At 37.3% G+C, this 13,856-nt stretch overlaps 2 protein-coding genes and 1 long non-coding RNA gene across 6 annotated transcripts in view; 2 read left to right on the top strand and 1 right to left on the bottom strand.

Annotated features, from left to right (window-relative positions):
- LOC128016551 (zinc finger protein 609) overlaps positions 1-4,432 on the top strand; it is a 48,125-nt gene extending 43,693 nt beyond the window's left edge. The window contains exons 6-9 of one of the 2 annotated variants that reach the window (XM_052601147.1): positions 146-464; positions 771-1,112; positions 1,349-1,418; positions 2,015-4,432. In XM_052601147.1, the coding sequence (XP_052457107.1) occupies positions 146-464; positions 771-1,112; positions 1,349-1,418; positions 2,015-2,024 (741 nt within the window). In that variant the 3' untranslated portion in view covers positions 2,025-4,432. Of the gene's footprint in view, positions 1-145; positions 465-770; positions 1,113-1,348; positions 1,428-2,014 lie in introns of both variants that reach the window. The other variant, XM_052601148.1, reaches the window with a different exon arrangement.
- Positions 1-6,324, bottom strand: part of LOC128016553 (uncharacterized) — a 23,020-nt gene extending 16,696 nt beyond the window's left edge. The window contains exon 1 of the long non-coding RNA XR_008184200.1: positions 6,216-6,324. This is a non-coding gene — a long non-coding RNA (uncharacterized LOC128016553). The remainder of the gene's footprint in view (positions 1-6,215) is intronic.
- LOC128016552 (GRAM domain-containing protein 2A-like) overlaps positions 5,271-13,856 on the top strand; it is a 20,622-nt gene continuing 12,036 nt past the window's right edge. Inside the window, exons 1-2 of one of the 3 annotated variants that reach the window (XM_052601151.1) lie at positions 5,271-5,466; positions 8,754-8,855. In XM_052601151.1, the coding sequence (XP_052457111.1) occupies positions 5,357-5,466; positions 8,754-8,855 (212 nt within the window). In that variant the 5' untranslated portion in view covers positions 5,271-5,356. Of the gene's footprint in view, positions 5,467-6,062; positions 6,298-8,753; positions 8,856-13,856 lie in introns of those variants that run through there. The other 2 variants (XM_052601150.1, XM_052601152.1) reach the window with 2 other exon arrangements.

Genomic DNA, 13,856 nt, shown 5'->3' with positions numbered 1-13,856 from the left:
CGCACTTGGTTGGGTTAAATGTAGAGCACAAATTCTGAGTATGGGACACCATTCGTGGCTATGCGTCACGTCATTTTTTTTTTTTTTTCACTTTTTTATTACCTCTCAAAACCATAACTTTAAGTTCTTTGTTTTCTGTTTCCAGTACCCTGATGGTCAGAGACCGCCAGATGAGGAAAGAGACCGGGAGCGGGACAGAAAAGCCAAAGATGAGAGGCCTAGACAGAGAGACTGCAGCTCCAAAGAAGATAGTAAAGATGGAACTGATGGTTCATGTTCTCTCAACAATGAGGACCAGAGAAGTGGAGGGAAAGATTCCCGGCCCAGTGCCCATATACCTTTCAGCTCCCCCTTACCACAGCACCAACCCTACCTACATTACATGCATGGATATCCTTTTGGGCAAAGCTACGATCCAGGCCATCCTGGATACAGAGGCATGTCCTCTGTCATGAACTACCCAGGTGAGACAAATAATAAAATCTGAATGATCATATTCATATTCTATTATTAGCAACTAGTAAACTTTGTTGTGTAACGATTGATTTGCACTGTTTGAACAACAAGTACAGAAAGGTACAAAGGATTGCTTAGAAGACACATTTTGAGTGTGCAGTCGTCTTGTAAAATTTAACTTATGTAGCTGAAAGCGTTGGCATTTGTGTACTTGTCTTGCATATAGTATGTTTTGAGCCTTAATGTACATAAAAAGTGCATAATAGTACTTTTATAACGCCGAAAAACAGTATGGTATTCTAATCTATCTTTAGGGTCCTATCTACCAGCGGGATACCCTTTCTCCCCTTACGGCAGTAAAATGGGCAGTGGAGAAGAGGGAGAGAAATCTCGCTCCAGCCCCACAGTTAGCAGCAAGTCGGCTTCAGAGTCCAAAGCCTTGGACATACTACACCAACATGCCAACCAGTACAAGAGCAAATCGCCCACTGTTGCCGAAAAGCCCTCCCATGAAAGGGAGCGAGGAGGAGGTGACCGAGAACGGGAGAGAGAATTAGATCGACCGCGTTCATCTCCTTCCCAACGCATTATGCCACCCCACCACCACCTAGGCTATCCCCTTGTAGCCGGGCAGTATGATCTGTCTTACGCCACAGGTCAGCAGTCTAGTACTCTTTCACATTAACTCGTAAAATAAAGTATGAAAATTCTGAATGTTTTGAGATGGTTGTAGGTGAGGCTCACAAAGCCTGCCCAGAATGTCATTTTTATTGGCAAAATCTTGACTTCAATGAGAGAAAATGGCTCCTATAGCTGCTGTAAAAATGTGCCAATTCCACAAAGAAAACTCTGAGAGTAAACAACATCTTCACTGGATGTTCCTTAATTGCAGGCCTTTCATCGTCAGCGATTGTTGCCAGTCAGCAAGCCTCAGCCTCGTCCCTGTACCCACCAGCACGGAGGTGAGAATGGTAAGAGAAAACAAAGATCAAGGAAAGCCAGCAGGAGGTTTGGACTGTGGCCAAACAGCGAGGGAATCACATTAATCACAGTGAAAACTGACCACAGTAGTTGGATGTGTATCCCATTTCTGCTTTCATATCATGTGCAATGTAAAAGCTTTTTTTGATACCCAAGCGTACAAAGAGGTCTTTATAATTGTTCCACTTGCTTTGAGGCCCTTCTCTTTAAAGCATAGAACACCATCTGTTTTAGAGCATTATGATTGTTAAAGGCCCCCTAGATTGAGGCTAGCCCTTTTAGCACAGCAGCAATGCTAACACGTCAGAGGCCTATAGTGTCCTCTGGTGGAGATACATGTAATAACAGCATGGGGAGACCGCATGGGATTGGACATTTTTTATAATAAATATAATATAGAGTTTTTTATATATTCATAATTTTACATAAATTATGAATTTTATTAGATTACATTTGCTTATAATATAATTACATTTACAATAATTAACGGTTTATAGATTAAATTTAATAACCAAAACGGATTTACCTTATGTTGTATTCTAACCAGCGCTTTCTTGTGTTTTCTTTCTTTCTTTAGGGAAACGTGATGATATCGCCCTTCTTTACAAATAATCATGTGACTGGATCACATGAGGAGGTATATGGAGTTCATTTAGACATCAGTTGAATGGTGTTTCTATATTTTTAGTTTTTCTGCCGGAATGTGTGGCAGATCGATGTTTTCTGTACCTCGTACCCCACTACAGACTGTGAGACCAGGTTCAAAGCCATCCTGCCCTGCTCAAAGCCCAGCTGGCCACTGAACTGTGCCTGTGAACTGGTGAGGGATGATTGAAAAGCAAGGACTGATGCACTCACCCGATGCAGGCTGTGGCCAGACAAGAGGCAAGGACTCGAGGGGACATGAGAACACAAAGACTGAAAATAGTTTTATCACACTGAGATAACTAAAGTTGTTTCCCTTTTTTATTTTAGTTGGCATCCTCACTGAAAAAAAAAGAAAAGAAAAAATCAGTTTGACCCACGGTTTTTGAATTGCTGTTCTCTAGATACCACCAGTGAAAGCTGCAGATATTATCAAGCAACTCTTGTCTTTCTGCCAGTGGTTCCTAAACGGTTCTCATCCTCACATGCCACAAGACTGCTGTTTTTTTCTCATGATTTTTATTTTTATTTTCCAAGTCTCTCTTCTCTTTCATCGGCATGGTTCCATGTAACGAGAATGACATCAATGTTTTATTTTATGTTTTTTTACTTTTTTCAAAAAAGTTCTGTTCTTGCAAACCAGTAAGTTAAAACCGTACTGCGTTCCGGTAACCATCATGCGGTTTATTAGACATGTTCAGCAGTATCATCCAGCTTCTCATGGACTTGCGAATCCAGGAAACTACCCTCACACATCTGCTTTCAGCAAGACAACTAACTTCCAGATTCATTTGCGATATATTTCAGTGAGCACTGTTCCGTCACAATCCTTCATTAGAAGATCACTGGCTGAGGTCCGTTTACTCCAGGGAATTCTCTTTGATTCCACTTTGTTATCCTTCAACTTGAATCTGAATATCCTCGTTTCCGTCTTGGCTACCTTACTTCATCATGAACAGAATTTCCGATTTATCACTATGGTTCTTCAAATGGATGTTTTTTAATGTGACAAGGTATAGTAAGTTCTTTTAGAGAGACGCTTACGTGCTGGCCGTTGTGCTGCAGTTGTTTGGGGTGCGTGACACCAGAGGCCCAGTAGTTTTGTTCTAATTGTTCTGAAGTTCTTGCATGGGGCCGCTCTATCCCTGAACACTTATTGTGGAAGTGTTGTGATAACTCCAGCGTGTTTTATGAAACCAAGTGAGCGTTTGACCCGAACATGCTTTCATAGCCCATCATGCTCTGTGTATTTCATGTGTCGTTCAGCATGGTGTATTATAGCACTAGAAATGTGACTTTAAACAGTGTCTCCTCAGGCAAAGCAAACTGGTTTTGCACCAAACGCTGTTGATATTCTTGGTTGCACACACTATGTGATGTCTGTATATGATGTACAGAGGAACTGTTTTAAATGCAATCAAGAAACCATCCGATTACGGTGTTGTTTTGTTTCGAAATCTGTCACTAGGGTGTGTTTTTCTTTTTCTCTTGGGTGTTGTCCTCTGCTTTCTCTTCCATAGCTTTGTACTGGCTTGCCGTCACAATGCTTGCTGGGTTTTGTTTTTTAACACTCACTATGTCCATGAAACTCTTAAATGAGTCTTTGGAGTCTCTCAATCCAAAATCTCAGCTTGATGCTTTCGGTGGACCTCAGGTGGTTTCCTGGTCGTTCTGCTGCTGATATTGAGTCATATTTTCACACGAAATGATTCGAGCAGGTAGATTTGAACAGGCTCTGCTGGAATGAGAGACGAAAGACAGGTGTTTGGAGGAATGTGATGACTCGTGCACTTCCTCTCATCTGTAAAGTCACGCTGAGAAAATAAACAACAGCAGGAAAGCACCGTGGTACACTGAATACTGAGAGAAATAGGCTTTAAGTTACACATCCAATATATTCAGCAATATGTCATTTGATATTAGGTACATTGGGATGTTTGAGTCACACAGATTGTCATGAGTTCAAACCTGAAATGCCCATATGTCATTTAAGAAACAATCTCAGTACTGATCAGGAAAATAGTGCACTATTGCATGCCTTGCATCATTTACACTATGATCTACCACATTTTTTCCTGTTGCACTTCATCCCAAGTGTTTCTCAAAAGACAATTTGTCACAAAGCATCAGGTCCCGGTACTTAAAGAATGTTTACATTTTTTTTTTTAATGGCTTTTGTTTGGATTTTTCTTTTCTTTTCTTTTGCTGTATCACCCAATTCCTCTTCTTTCTTGGACCGTTTCTCTTATGTAAAGTGTACATTACCACGTTTCTTTTTTTATACAATACTGTAACTTGCCTTTGTACATTTAGGCAAAAAAATTAAATAAATCTTTTTATGAGACAATCACATCTGTCCTTGCGTGGTTCTCTTCTGTCCTATAATCATAAATTATTTTTATTTTGCTTTTCAATAAAGTTTTTGTCATCTTATTTTATGTTTTTTTAAAGACCTTTTTGAGGTAAATTATCATATTGAACACTGTTCGATTCAGTTACCACTAGAGGACACCCACTTCCACTCTATCAGGTTTTTTTTTTTATTTTTTTCATTTTTTTTTTATCCTATTCATTCCTTCTATAATGTTTTACAAATGTATCTTAATGACTTTTTCCTCAATCGTTCATGAATTCTGGATGATGTTAATAAAGCCTTTCATAGAGGTTATGCAATTTATAGCCAATGAAACACTAGAAAATTGTATATGCACTCTAGAATGTTCACTTTTTAAGAATGATTTTCCATGCTATATCTGGACCTTTTTTATTTTTAATTCTCTGATATTTCAAAGTTTTCCATTACCGTGCAATGCTTATAACCATTTAAAATGAGTGTTTATACATTTATAAATATGACCGGCTTGAATGCTGAAAACATTGCAAAGATTCACCATTAAATATCTTGAATGCATGAAATTCCAAATCCCCCTAGTATTTTAATTCACTTGCCTTAATATTGCTCTAATGCTGTTAGACAGTCATATGACAATGAAATGTCTAAAAGGGTCATTGTTTTGAATTTGTCCTTTCAGCTTGTATACAGTTCTTTGTCTGTAATAAAAGGTGTTTTGTGATGTGATGCAGAAGTGGAGATTAAGCGAGGATGCTTTTGTTGAGTGTAAATATGAAATCTGATTATAGCTGCTGGGAGGGGGAAGGGAGGGAGGCAGGGAGATGCTGAGGCAATAACTTTCCCTCTGATACCCTGCAAGGGCATGGAAGTACACTTTTCCTTTTGCTGCTTAGCAAGTCTGCATCGGACATCTGGGATTTCATGGGATGCTCTATATACGCAGCCAGTTCTGAGGCTCCTTCAGCGGAGGGGCCTGAGGCACAGAGACGCCCCCGTGGTCACAGCACCAGGACCTGTCGCACCCGTGACCGGTGAGGCCACAATGCATTTCTCCCAGTCTGCCTCAACAGTCTTGTGTTTTATAACGAATTGATTTGGTGACAAAATAGTATGTGGACTCTCTGTTAGCCTATTAATGCTGAACTTTAAGATTTTAAAAACACAACTGATCCTCTGTGTAGTTTGTGTTCATCGTCAAACTGTGAATCTCCCCTTTAATTTCAGGATGTACTTGTGTGTGCTTTGCTACTAGCAATACTCAAATTTTGTGCCTTTTCTTTTTGGATTTGATATGCTTTCTTGTGTAGCCTACATCTATTTTAACATTTAATTTACATAGTTATCTTTTTTTTTTTTTTTTAAACCAAGGTAGAAATATTTTCAACAACCAGCCTTATTATTTTAAAAAATTGTATGCGTTTTCTTTGACAGTTACACGAAACATTTCATACAGCCTCTCGTGTTCAACTGTAAACACAAACCCGATCCATTTTCATACACGTCTGCATAGGACATGAACTATAGTTATAAGAATGTGTCAGCCATTGCCGAAAGTGGCTGGACTGGGAAAATAAAAGAATTAACGAGCAAATGGGTTTTATTCAGATGCTGCTACATGTCAGTCAGTCTGTATAATGTGTGTGTGTGTGCGAAAGTTCATAATCCGGCGAGAGTTCCCGAAGCTTCCTAATAACAGCACGAGTCTCTAATGCTGCTGACGCTACAGCCCTCAGAAGACGCTCACTTTCACACTTATGACCCTTCAGAAACTCGGACTCACCGCTAATGATGGCTTTTTCTTTATACTGATACACCTCTATGGGACACGTCGAACGAGGGTTTGGATATTTCCTGTCCGTCAGGTACGTGTCAACTGGCGCTGTAGTGACGTCTGCTGTTATGAATTCAGATATTAATGCGCGCAGCACGTTTCTGGTAAAGATTGGCACTTTATTTGATCAGTGTGATTTAATTGTCGGTGTCGTTAAATTGACATTGGTTTACATTCATGAGTAAATTAGCAATTTTTATCTAATTCTAAAGTATGCGTCACGTACAAGCCGCTGTAAAAGAAATATCAAAACACTACGCGCATCTGTGACTGTTCACTAATTAAGTTAATTAATGTTAGTTATTTTAATTTGCCAAGTTGCTATGTTGCCTGGCAGTCGTTTGGCAAGTTTTATTATTCATAATAAAAAAATAATATGACATTTATATTTATTATTACATTCCCTATCATTTTATTAAGGATTTCGCTTGAGTAATGTGTTATTGATTTCACGACTGAACAGGCTATAACATTACTTTATTTAACTTTCACGTCACACCAACTTTAATTTAAGCAGATCTGTGTACACACACAAAAAGTAAATGTAGGTTAGCTTTTACTACACAATTAAAACCATACATATTTTCCTTTAGGATGTACCCAATACTGCAGAATATTTTTTTTATTCCGCAAGTCATTTTAACTAGTCAAAGCAATATCCACTCCATATAAACTTTATATAAAGCTTTATGTGTTTATTAATAGTAAGGGCAGTGGAGCAGGTCTGGGGGAGACTGTAATGTAGGTCACTCACATGGAGAGTCCACCGAGTCCACTGAATTTTTCACAGTAATGTCATCATTATGTGATGTGCATCAGATATGAGAGTTCAGTGTTTTAAAAACTCACTACAATAACCGCAGTTTTTGCCAAAATCCCAAAGGTGATGGCATTAGCCATGATGAAAAAATAAGGTGACACTTCAATAAATGCAGTAACTTGTGTATTTTGGCAGAAAATATGATGACATGTTCGTAAGGGCAGGAACAAAAAAATGTTTTTCAAAGGTGTTCCAGCATTGTCAAAATGAAACAAAGAGCGGCTGTCCTCATTTCCCCACTGTTTAATTGTTTAACCCTGACTGTAACTAACAAAAAACACCACACAGGTGTCTTCCAACTCACTTGCATGTCCCCATTATACAATTTTGGATACAAAAAAATTGCATAATGTAGTGTGAATGGCTTGCAAAGTATCCATCAGAAAGCTCTCTTGTGTGTCAACTGCCTGGGGTGCAGTTACAGCCTGCAGATGTAGATGAGAATGGGCCCATTAGCCTCCTGCAGTACAGCTGCCTCTCTGTTATTGCTGTGAACCCCCCTGAGGGTGCTTTACACAAATACAGCCAACCTCCTGTCATTGCCCGCTGTAAACCATTAACATTAACAGATTATATCATATATATATTAGTTTCTGTGACTGTATCTTATGGAACGTACTATACATACTATATTAGTCTAATTATAAAACCAAAATGCATTAATTTTAGTTTAAATGTAATTTCTAGTATTATATTGTCTTCAATTATTATTGTATATGTGCTTCAAGTTTGAATGATTGACTGATTTTAATTACCAGATTAATTATTTAGACACAAAATTCCATTTTAAATGGTGCATCAGAGCAATTTATTTATTTATTGTGTGTGAAGCATGTGCTAATTTTGTAATAAGTGTTGTTGCCAGGTAGCAAAATATGGCATGTGTGCCTTTAAGAGAGGCTTCTGTGCTGTAGGCTAAAGTTGATTTGGCTAAATGGATTAGCAGTTATCCTGTGATGTTACAGCCTAAATATGCACTAACACTGAGAGAAAGAAGAGGGGCCCTGATTAAAGCCACAGCAGCACAAACTGACCTGCTTCATTCCGAGGGTCAGAGAGATCTGAAAAACTAAATATAAAAATATTAATAATTAAATATGTGTGATATGACCCCTTAAAGTAAAGGAAACATATTTTAGGTACCATTATCATGCACTGGCAATTTAATCCTCTCGTCTATGTATTTTCCTTTGTATTTTTAAAAACATGGGAAGTTTGCAGACCTTGCACTTTGCCCTCCTCTAATTTCTGTCCTGTAGATGCATTTAGCACTATGCCAGCAGGATAACTGCTAGTTAAGCGATTTGCTGGTGCAGCATAACAGCTGTGTATTTGCGATGTAGCAATGTGTGTTAAGTCTCTGGGGTGCATTAAGCGGCGGATCAAATGGTGTGACCTTCAAAAACAGGAAACAGTCTGTCAGTGCACACACCGATGACTCGAACTCAAGCCTATTGTAGCTTCCCAATTAAATATAACAAGGGAGAGAATAGGCGCAAGCAGCATGCAGTATTAATGGTGACAGTAGTGCAGCAGTGGCCCATTTATAACACCTTTTTAATTGTACCCCAGAAATAGCAAATGCTCTTTTGCTGTGGGAAAAGACTCAATTTTTGTGTTTGCCTATTAGAAGTGTGTATGATATGTTGATTTGTGTGTTTGTGCAGGCTTAAGACTATGAGTGATCACCAGGATCAGGCTGAAGATGTAGGCCTCCTAACGCCTCATGATCAATCAGAACCCTCAAAGGATGATGACATGCATTTCAGGCAAGTTATGACTTGACTGGTAAAAGTAGACTCAACTTTGTATATTCTGGTTTTAAACTATTTTGGATCTATTTTGTGGTTTATGCTATCTGACGGCATCTTGTCTTAGTGGGTAAAACTGTTGCCTCACAGCAAGAGGGTTCTTGGTTTGAGTCAGAAGGCCTTTCTCTGTGGAGTTCCCATGTTCTTCCTGCATTGGTGTGGGTTTTCCCCATAGTCATAGATGCTGAGATAGGCTACAGTTTCACTGTGACACTACTTAGTACAAGTGACAATTGAAAATTGAAGTCACACACATTTTAAAAATAAAACATCACTTTACTGTTTCTTACAAAATCAGTTTGTGCTTTGCCTCCTGAACACTTAATAATGTAACCCGACTATGGGTTAGTATAGCACCTTCCCAACTGTGGGTTATTTTAACAAACATTTTAGAAATAAAAATTTAACATTTTAAAGTAACAATTTAATTAAAGTGTCTTATCATTTAATGCCGATTCTCATGGCGGTGTGTCGCTGAAATATAAGTCTGCTGTTCAGCGGGGGAACTGCAAGTCTCAGACCACCGCTTCGTGTTTCTCTCATAGCTGAAATGCCATCACTGACTCCATAACTTGCCATAAACAAACACAACAGGGTTTTGAGAACATGTTTTAACACCCGAATTAATTAGAATCGTTATTATTCAGTATTAAAATGAATAAAATCAGTTTATTGTTATGCAAGGCAAAGTGTTTCCATCATGCAAAATGACTGTTGCTGATGCATTTAGCTGACTGACTTCTCATCCCTGTATGTTGCATTGTTGTGTAAAATAAATTAAAGCACATTAAGGACTTTATAGAAGAAATAACACGTATACAAACCTTAACTTTTAAGTCCACCAAATCGGTGAAGATAATCTACTGAAGAGGATGAAAAGCCCATGCTCTTACTGTAACCCAACTGCTGAGTTGAAGTAAGCAATATATATATATATGAAGAGTTTGGTTCCAAAATGCAATAAACGGCATTTAAAAAATAAATACAAAGTTTCCGCCAAAATCAGCATTGTATCTGGTCGGTATTGAAAAGTCAATTTTTAATTTGACACAAAATGTGATATTCGCAGAGTTATTAGGTCATGTTTTCTCCCCCTTTTTACAAACCGTGACAAACCTTTCTCTGCAGAATGCGATATATCTGCTCAGCCAATCGTGGAGTACCATTACACTCATTCTAGACAGTGATGCTTTGAATACACCCTGCATCTTAGTTTTCCTCATCTACTTTGTACTTTGTGATCAACAATTAAAGGCTGCACAATAAATCGCATGTGATTGTAATGCGCATCTCATCAGTAAAACCGGTTTGTTATTAATAGTACCGGTAAATCACATGCTTTCAGATGGATATGATACAGATATATTTAATACACAGAGCCGTAGATCACTGATAAGCTACACTATATCATGTTCATTAGATGAATCCCATTCGATTATGAACGTGATATTGTGTAGCTTGTCAGTTTTAGTGTTTTTATTAATGCCATTTGTGTTTTTGTTAATACAGATCATAGCACTAGTCAACTAAATGAATGTAACATGGCAAAAATTAATGCACCTTTGGAAGTTGAATGTAAGGGAAATGTCATTTTGGAATTTCTGTTGTCTAATGTGATTTTGTTCATGTTCTTGTTCATGTTCATGATGAAATTTAATTTTATTGCTGTAATTAATTAATTTATAACATTAACAAGATGACCCGTTGAATTAATTTTGAAAGCTGATGATTTAATTTTTAGTTTAGTGCCTGTATATAAGATTAGTATTGACCAATATCAGAGGCTGTCATATGTGGATCAACTTATGTATTATCATCAGTTTCAATATGAAAAATAACCTTCATATTGATTCAATTCATTTATTGCATACAATACAATTTCATAATAAATCTTTGAAAATCAAAATGGATTTACTGCGTTTTGGAATATATATATATATATATATATATATATATATATATATATATATATATATATATATATATATATATATATATTATACTTCTGTCTTTCAGCTGTACATTTGACATTAATAAGGTACTAGTTACATTTTTGGTCACACTATGACTGTATTAGTGATGGTAAAGTCATAAAGCTTGATGTTGAAGTTTTATGCAGTGACCAAAAACTGTGTTCTAATAATTATTTTATTATGAAATCTTTCTCTAGGCAAAATTAATTTTTGTCTAGTTTTGATTTAAGCATAGGCCTTTTTAGAAAAGATAACAAACTCATCAAGATGGCCTGAAGGTTTCATTTTTGGGTCAACTAATCCTCTCATTTAAGAATTTTCATTGAATTTTTGAGAAATTTGTTTTGGGACTGACTCAAACACTAATTAACGTGATGACAGATTCCATTATATGTGTAGTGCACATGTTATATAAGCCTGTTCTGCGGCTGAATGTAATTGTAGGAATGTTTCCAGATGGGGTTTAGTTGAGCACTATATCATATGCTCACAGTCATCCATTCAGAGAGCTGACATCCACAGGGCAGAATGACTGAACAGCCCAGTGTGACAAAAGCTGTATTATGTTTCCTCTGTAAAAATCCAAGTTTGACAATCTTTGTGCCATTTTACTTGCTTCTAGATGAATTATTGACCTTACATTGCCACTGGGACATATTCTCTTTCTTGCTCTAGATGCATTTTGGCTGTTAATCAGCCTGCCTATGCAGAACCTCAGCCAAGGGCATACAGACACCCTGCCAGTCTGGTAACTATCCACCTCCGCAGGCAGGGCAAGATGATCCCGCAACTGTGACATGCTGCAGTCACCATACGCCAGAGCCCAGCATAATAAGAATGTCTGGATAGCACAAAACACTATTTCTTTCTATTTATATTTAGCTGTTATTTTTTTGCTTAACAAAGAGAAACATTTGAATTTATTTTATTTACTTTAATGCTGCTGAATGAATGTTTATTAATGAGACACTGTCTGTATATGCCATGATACCAGATACCAAAGCCAAGCCTATTCAAAAAATAATAATAATTCTGAAAATGTACTCACCTCCAGGCCATCCAAGATATAGATGAGTTTTTCATCAGAGCAGATTTGGAGAAAATTTGCATTACATTTGACTTGTACACTTGTTCACCAGTGGATCCTCAGGAGTGAATGGGTGCCATCAGAATGACTGGTCAAACAGCTGATAAAAACATCACAATAATCCACACCACTCCAGTCCATCAATGATCTTGTGAAGTGAAAAGCTGCAGATTTGTAATCTAGTCACTTACAAATGAAAACAGTTCAAACCCGTTCTAAACAAATATTTTGGTAAATTTTGATGTGATAGCACAACAGGTTATGGGCTTTTTTACTGGAGGAAATATTGTTATGTATTATGGACTCATATTTTGGGCGAAAGGTGAAAGTTAAAACACCTTAATGATGGATTTGTTTATTACTAACATGCAGCTTTTCACTTTACAAGAAGATATTTGAAAGACTGGAGTTGTGTGGATTAATTGTGGATTATTGTGATGCTTTTATAAGCTGCATGAACTCTCATTCTGACGGCATCCATTCCCTGCAGAGGATCCATTGCTCTGAAAAATTTACATTCCACATTTCGGACACATTCCACTTTAAATCTGTTCTTATTAAGAAACAAACTCATCTATATCCTGGATGGAATGAGTATTTCCTTTTTTGGCAAACTGTTCCTTTAAAAATTTTTTTTGATTTCTTTGCTTCAGTACTACTAGAGCTACAAAATGTGCTGGGATACTGAATATTTGTCAGTATGAATAAGTTGGCCCTGAATATGGCAAGTTAGAGAGGACACTAATGTCCATGATGGTGACCATATACACTATAATATTATACAAAACAATTTATTTCTAAAAAGAAGTAATAACAAAACAACAAACCCCAGGAATTTGTTTACAATAAATATTTCATAAGCCTCCTTTCCTTGCAGGCTAACCTAATTAAATATTCAGGTGCAAGAGCCAATTGCCACTAACCCTAGAATGCCATTCTAAACATAGTCAACTCACAAACCACACAGGAAGCATTTTCTCACATATACTTCTCACATATATGTGAAGCATATTTATACTTCCCAGTTTCACATACTACTGATATACTGCTGAGGATTTCTATTTGTTTTTATTACTTTAATTAAATCATGCAAATGTTCGCAACTCAGTTATCACTACATTGAGGGACTGTTCCTCTATTGAAATGGTGACAATAAGAATACAGAGTCATAATAGACTCTGATGTTCATTTTTATTGAATACAGCAGCATAGTGCAATGAAAACAGTAGTGGCCTGAGGGGATATAATATGATCTTTTCAGTAACACTGATGTGTGAAAAGAAACATGTTTTTGTTCACGGGTGTGGGTGTAGTGGTGTTCCCTGTTAGGATGAATGATGGTAAAAGAATAACACATGCATTTGTCCTGTCAGCAGCAGTAAAGTGAGATGAAGATGTGCATTTGTGCCAGAGGACTCTCTGCTGCACTCTTAGCTACGTGCCTGTGTTTCCACAGCTCTTTCTCTGAGGAGCTGTACAATATAGAGAGTTAGTGTCCAGAATGACTGATGAGTTTATAATCTAATTTCTGATAGCTTCTGATATCGTTAGTTATCATTATTTCCTTCTGGGCTCTCGTTGAAGTTTACTTTTTATCCAGTGTCACTTACAGGACGTTTCCTCTGCAGCAGAGTAGATTTAAAGGTGAAGTACATCAGGTGTCCCACACTGTAAGCCATTGGACAGATATACTGGTGATCCCGCTTGAAATCATGCCATTGTTTGAGCCAGAACATGACAAACCTGTAACCCTTATGTTACTCCAGCTTTTTACCACTGGGCAATGACAATAATTCAACGATTGTACCCAGTGTTCGAAATGAACATTTTAACTCAACAGACAATCTGACTACTAAATTTTTAAGTTGCTAGCAAAAACAAAATGATCAAAAATAAATA

Source organism: Carassius gibelio, chromosome A7, assembly GCF_023724105.1.
Source record: "Carassius gibelio isolate Cgi1373 ecotype wild population from Czech Republic chromosome A7, carGib1.2-hapl.c, whole genome shotgun sequence".
NCBI classification, from domain to species: Eukaryota; Metazoa; Chordata; class Actinopteri; order Cypriniformes; family Cyprinidae; genus Carassius; species Carassius gibelio.
Note: the sequence above shows the minus strand (reverse complement) of the source record. Positions and strands in the feature narration are given on the sequence as shown.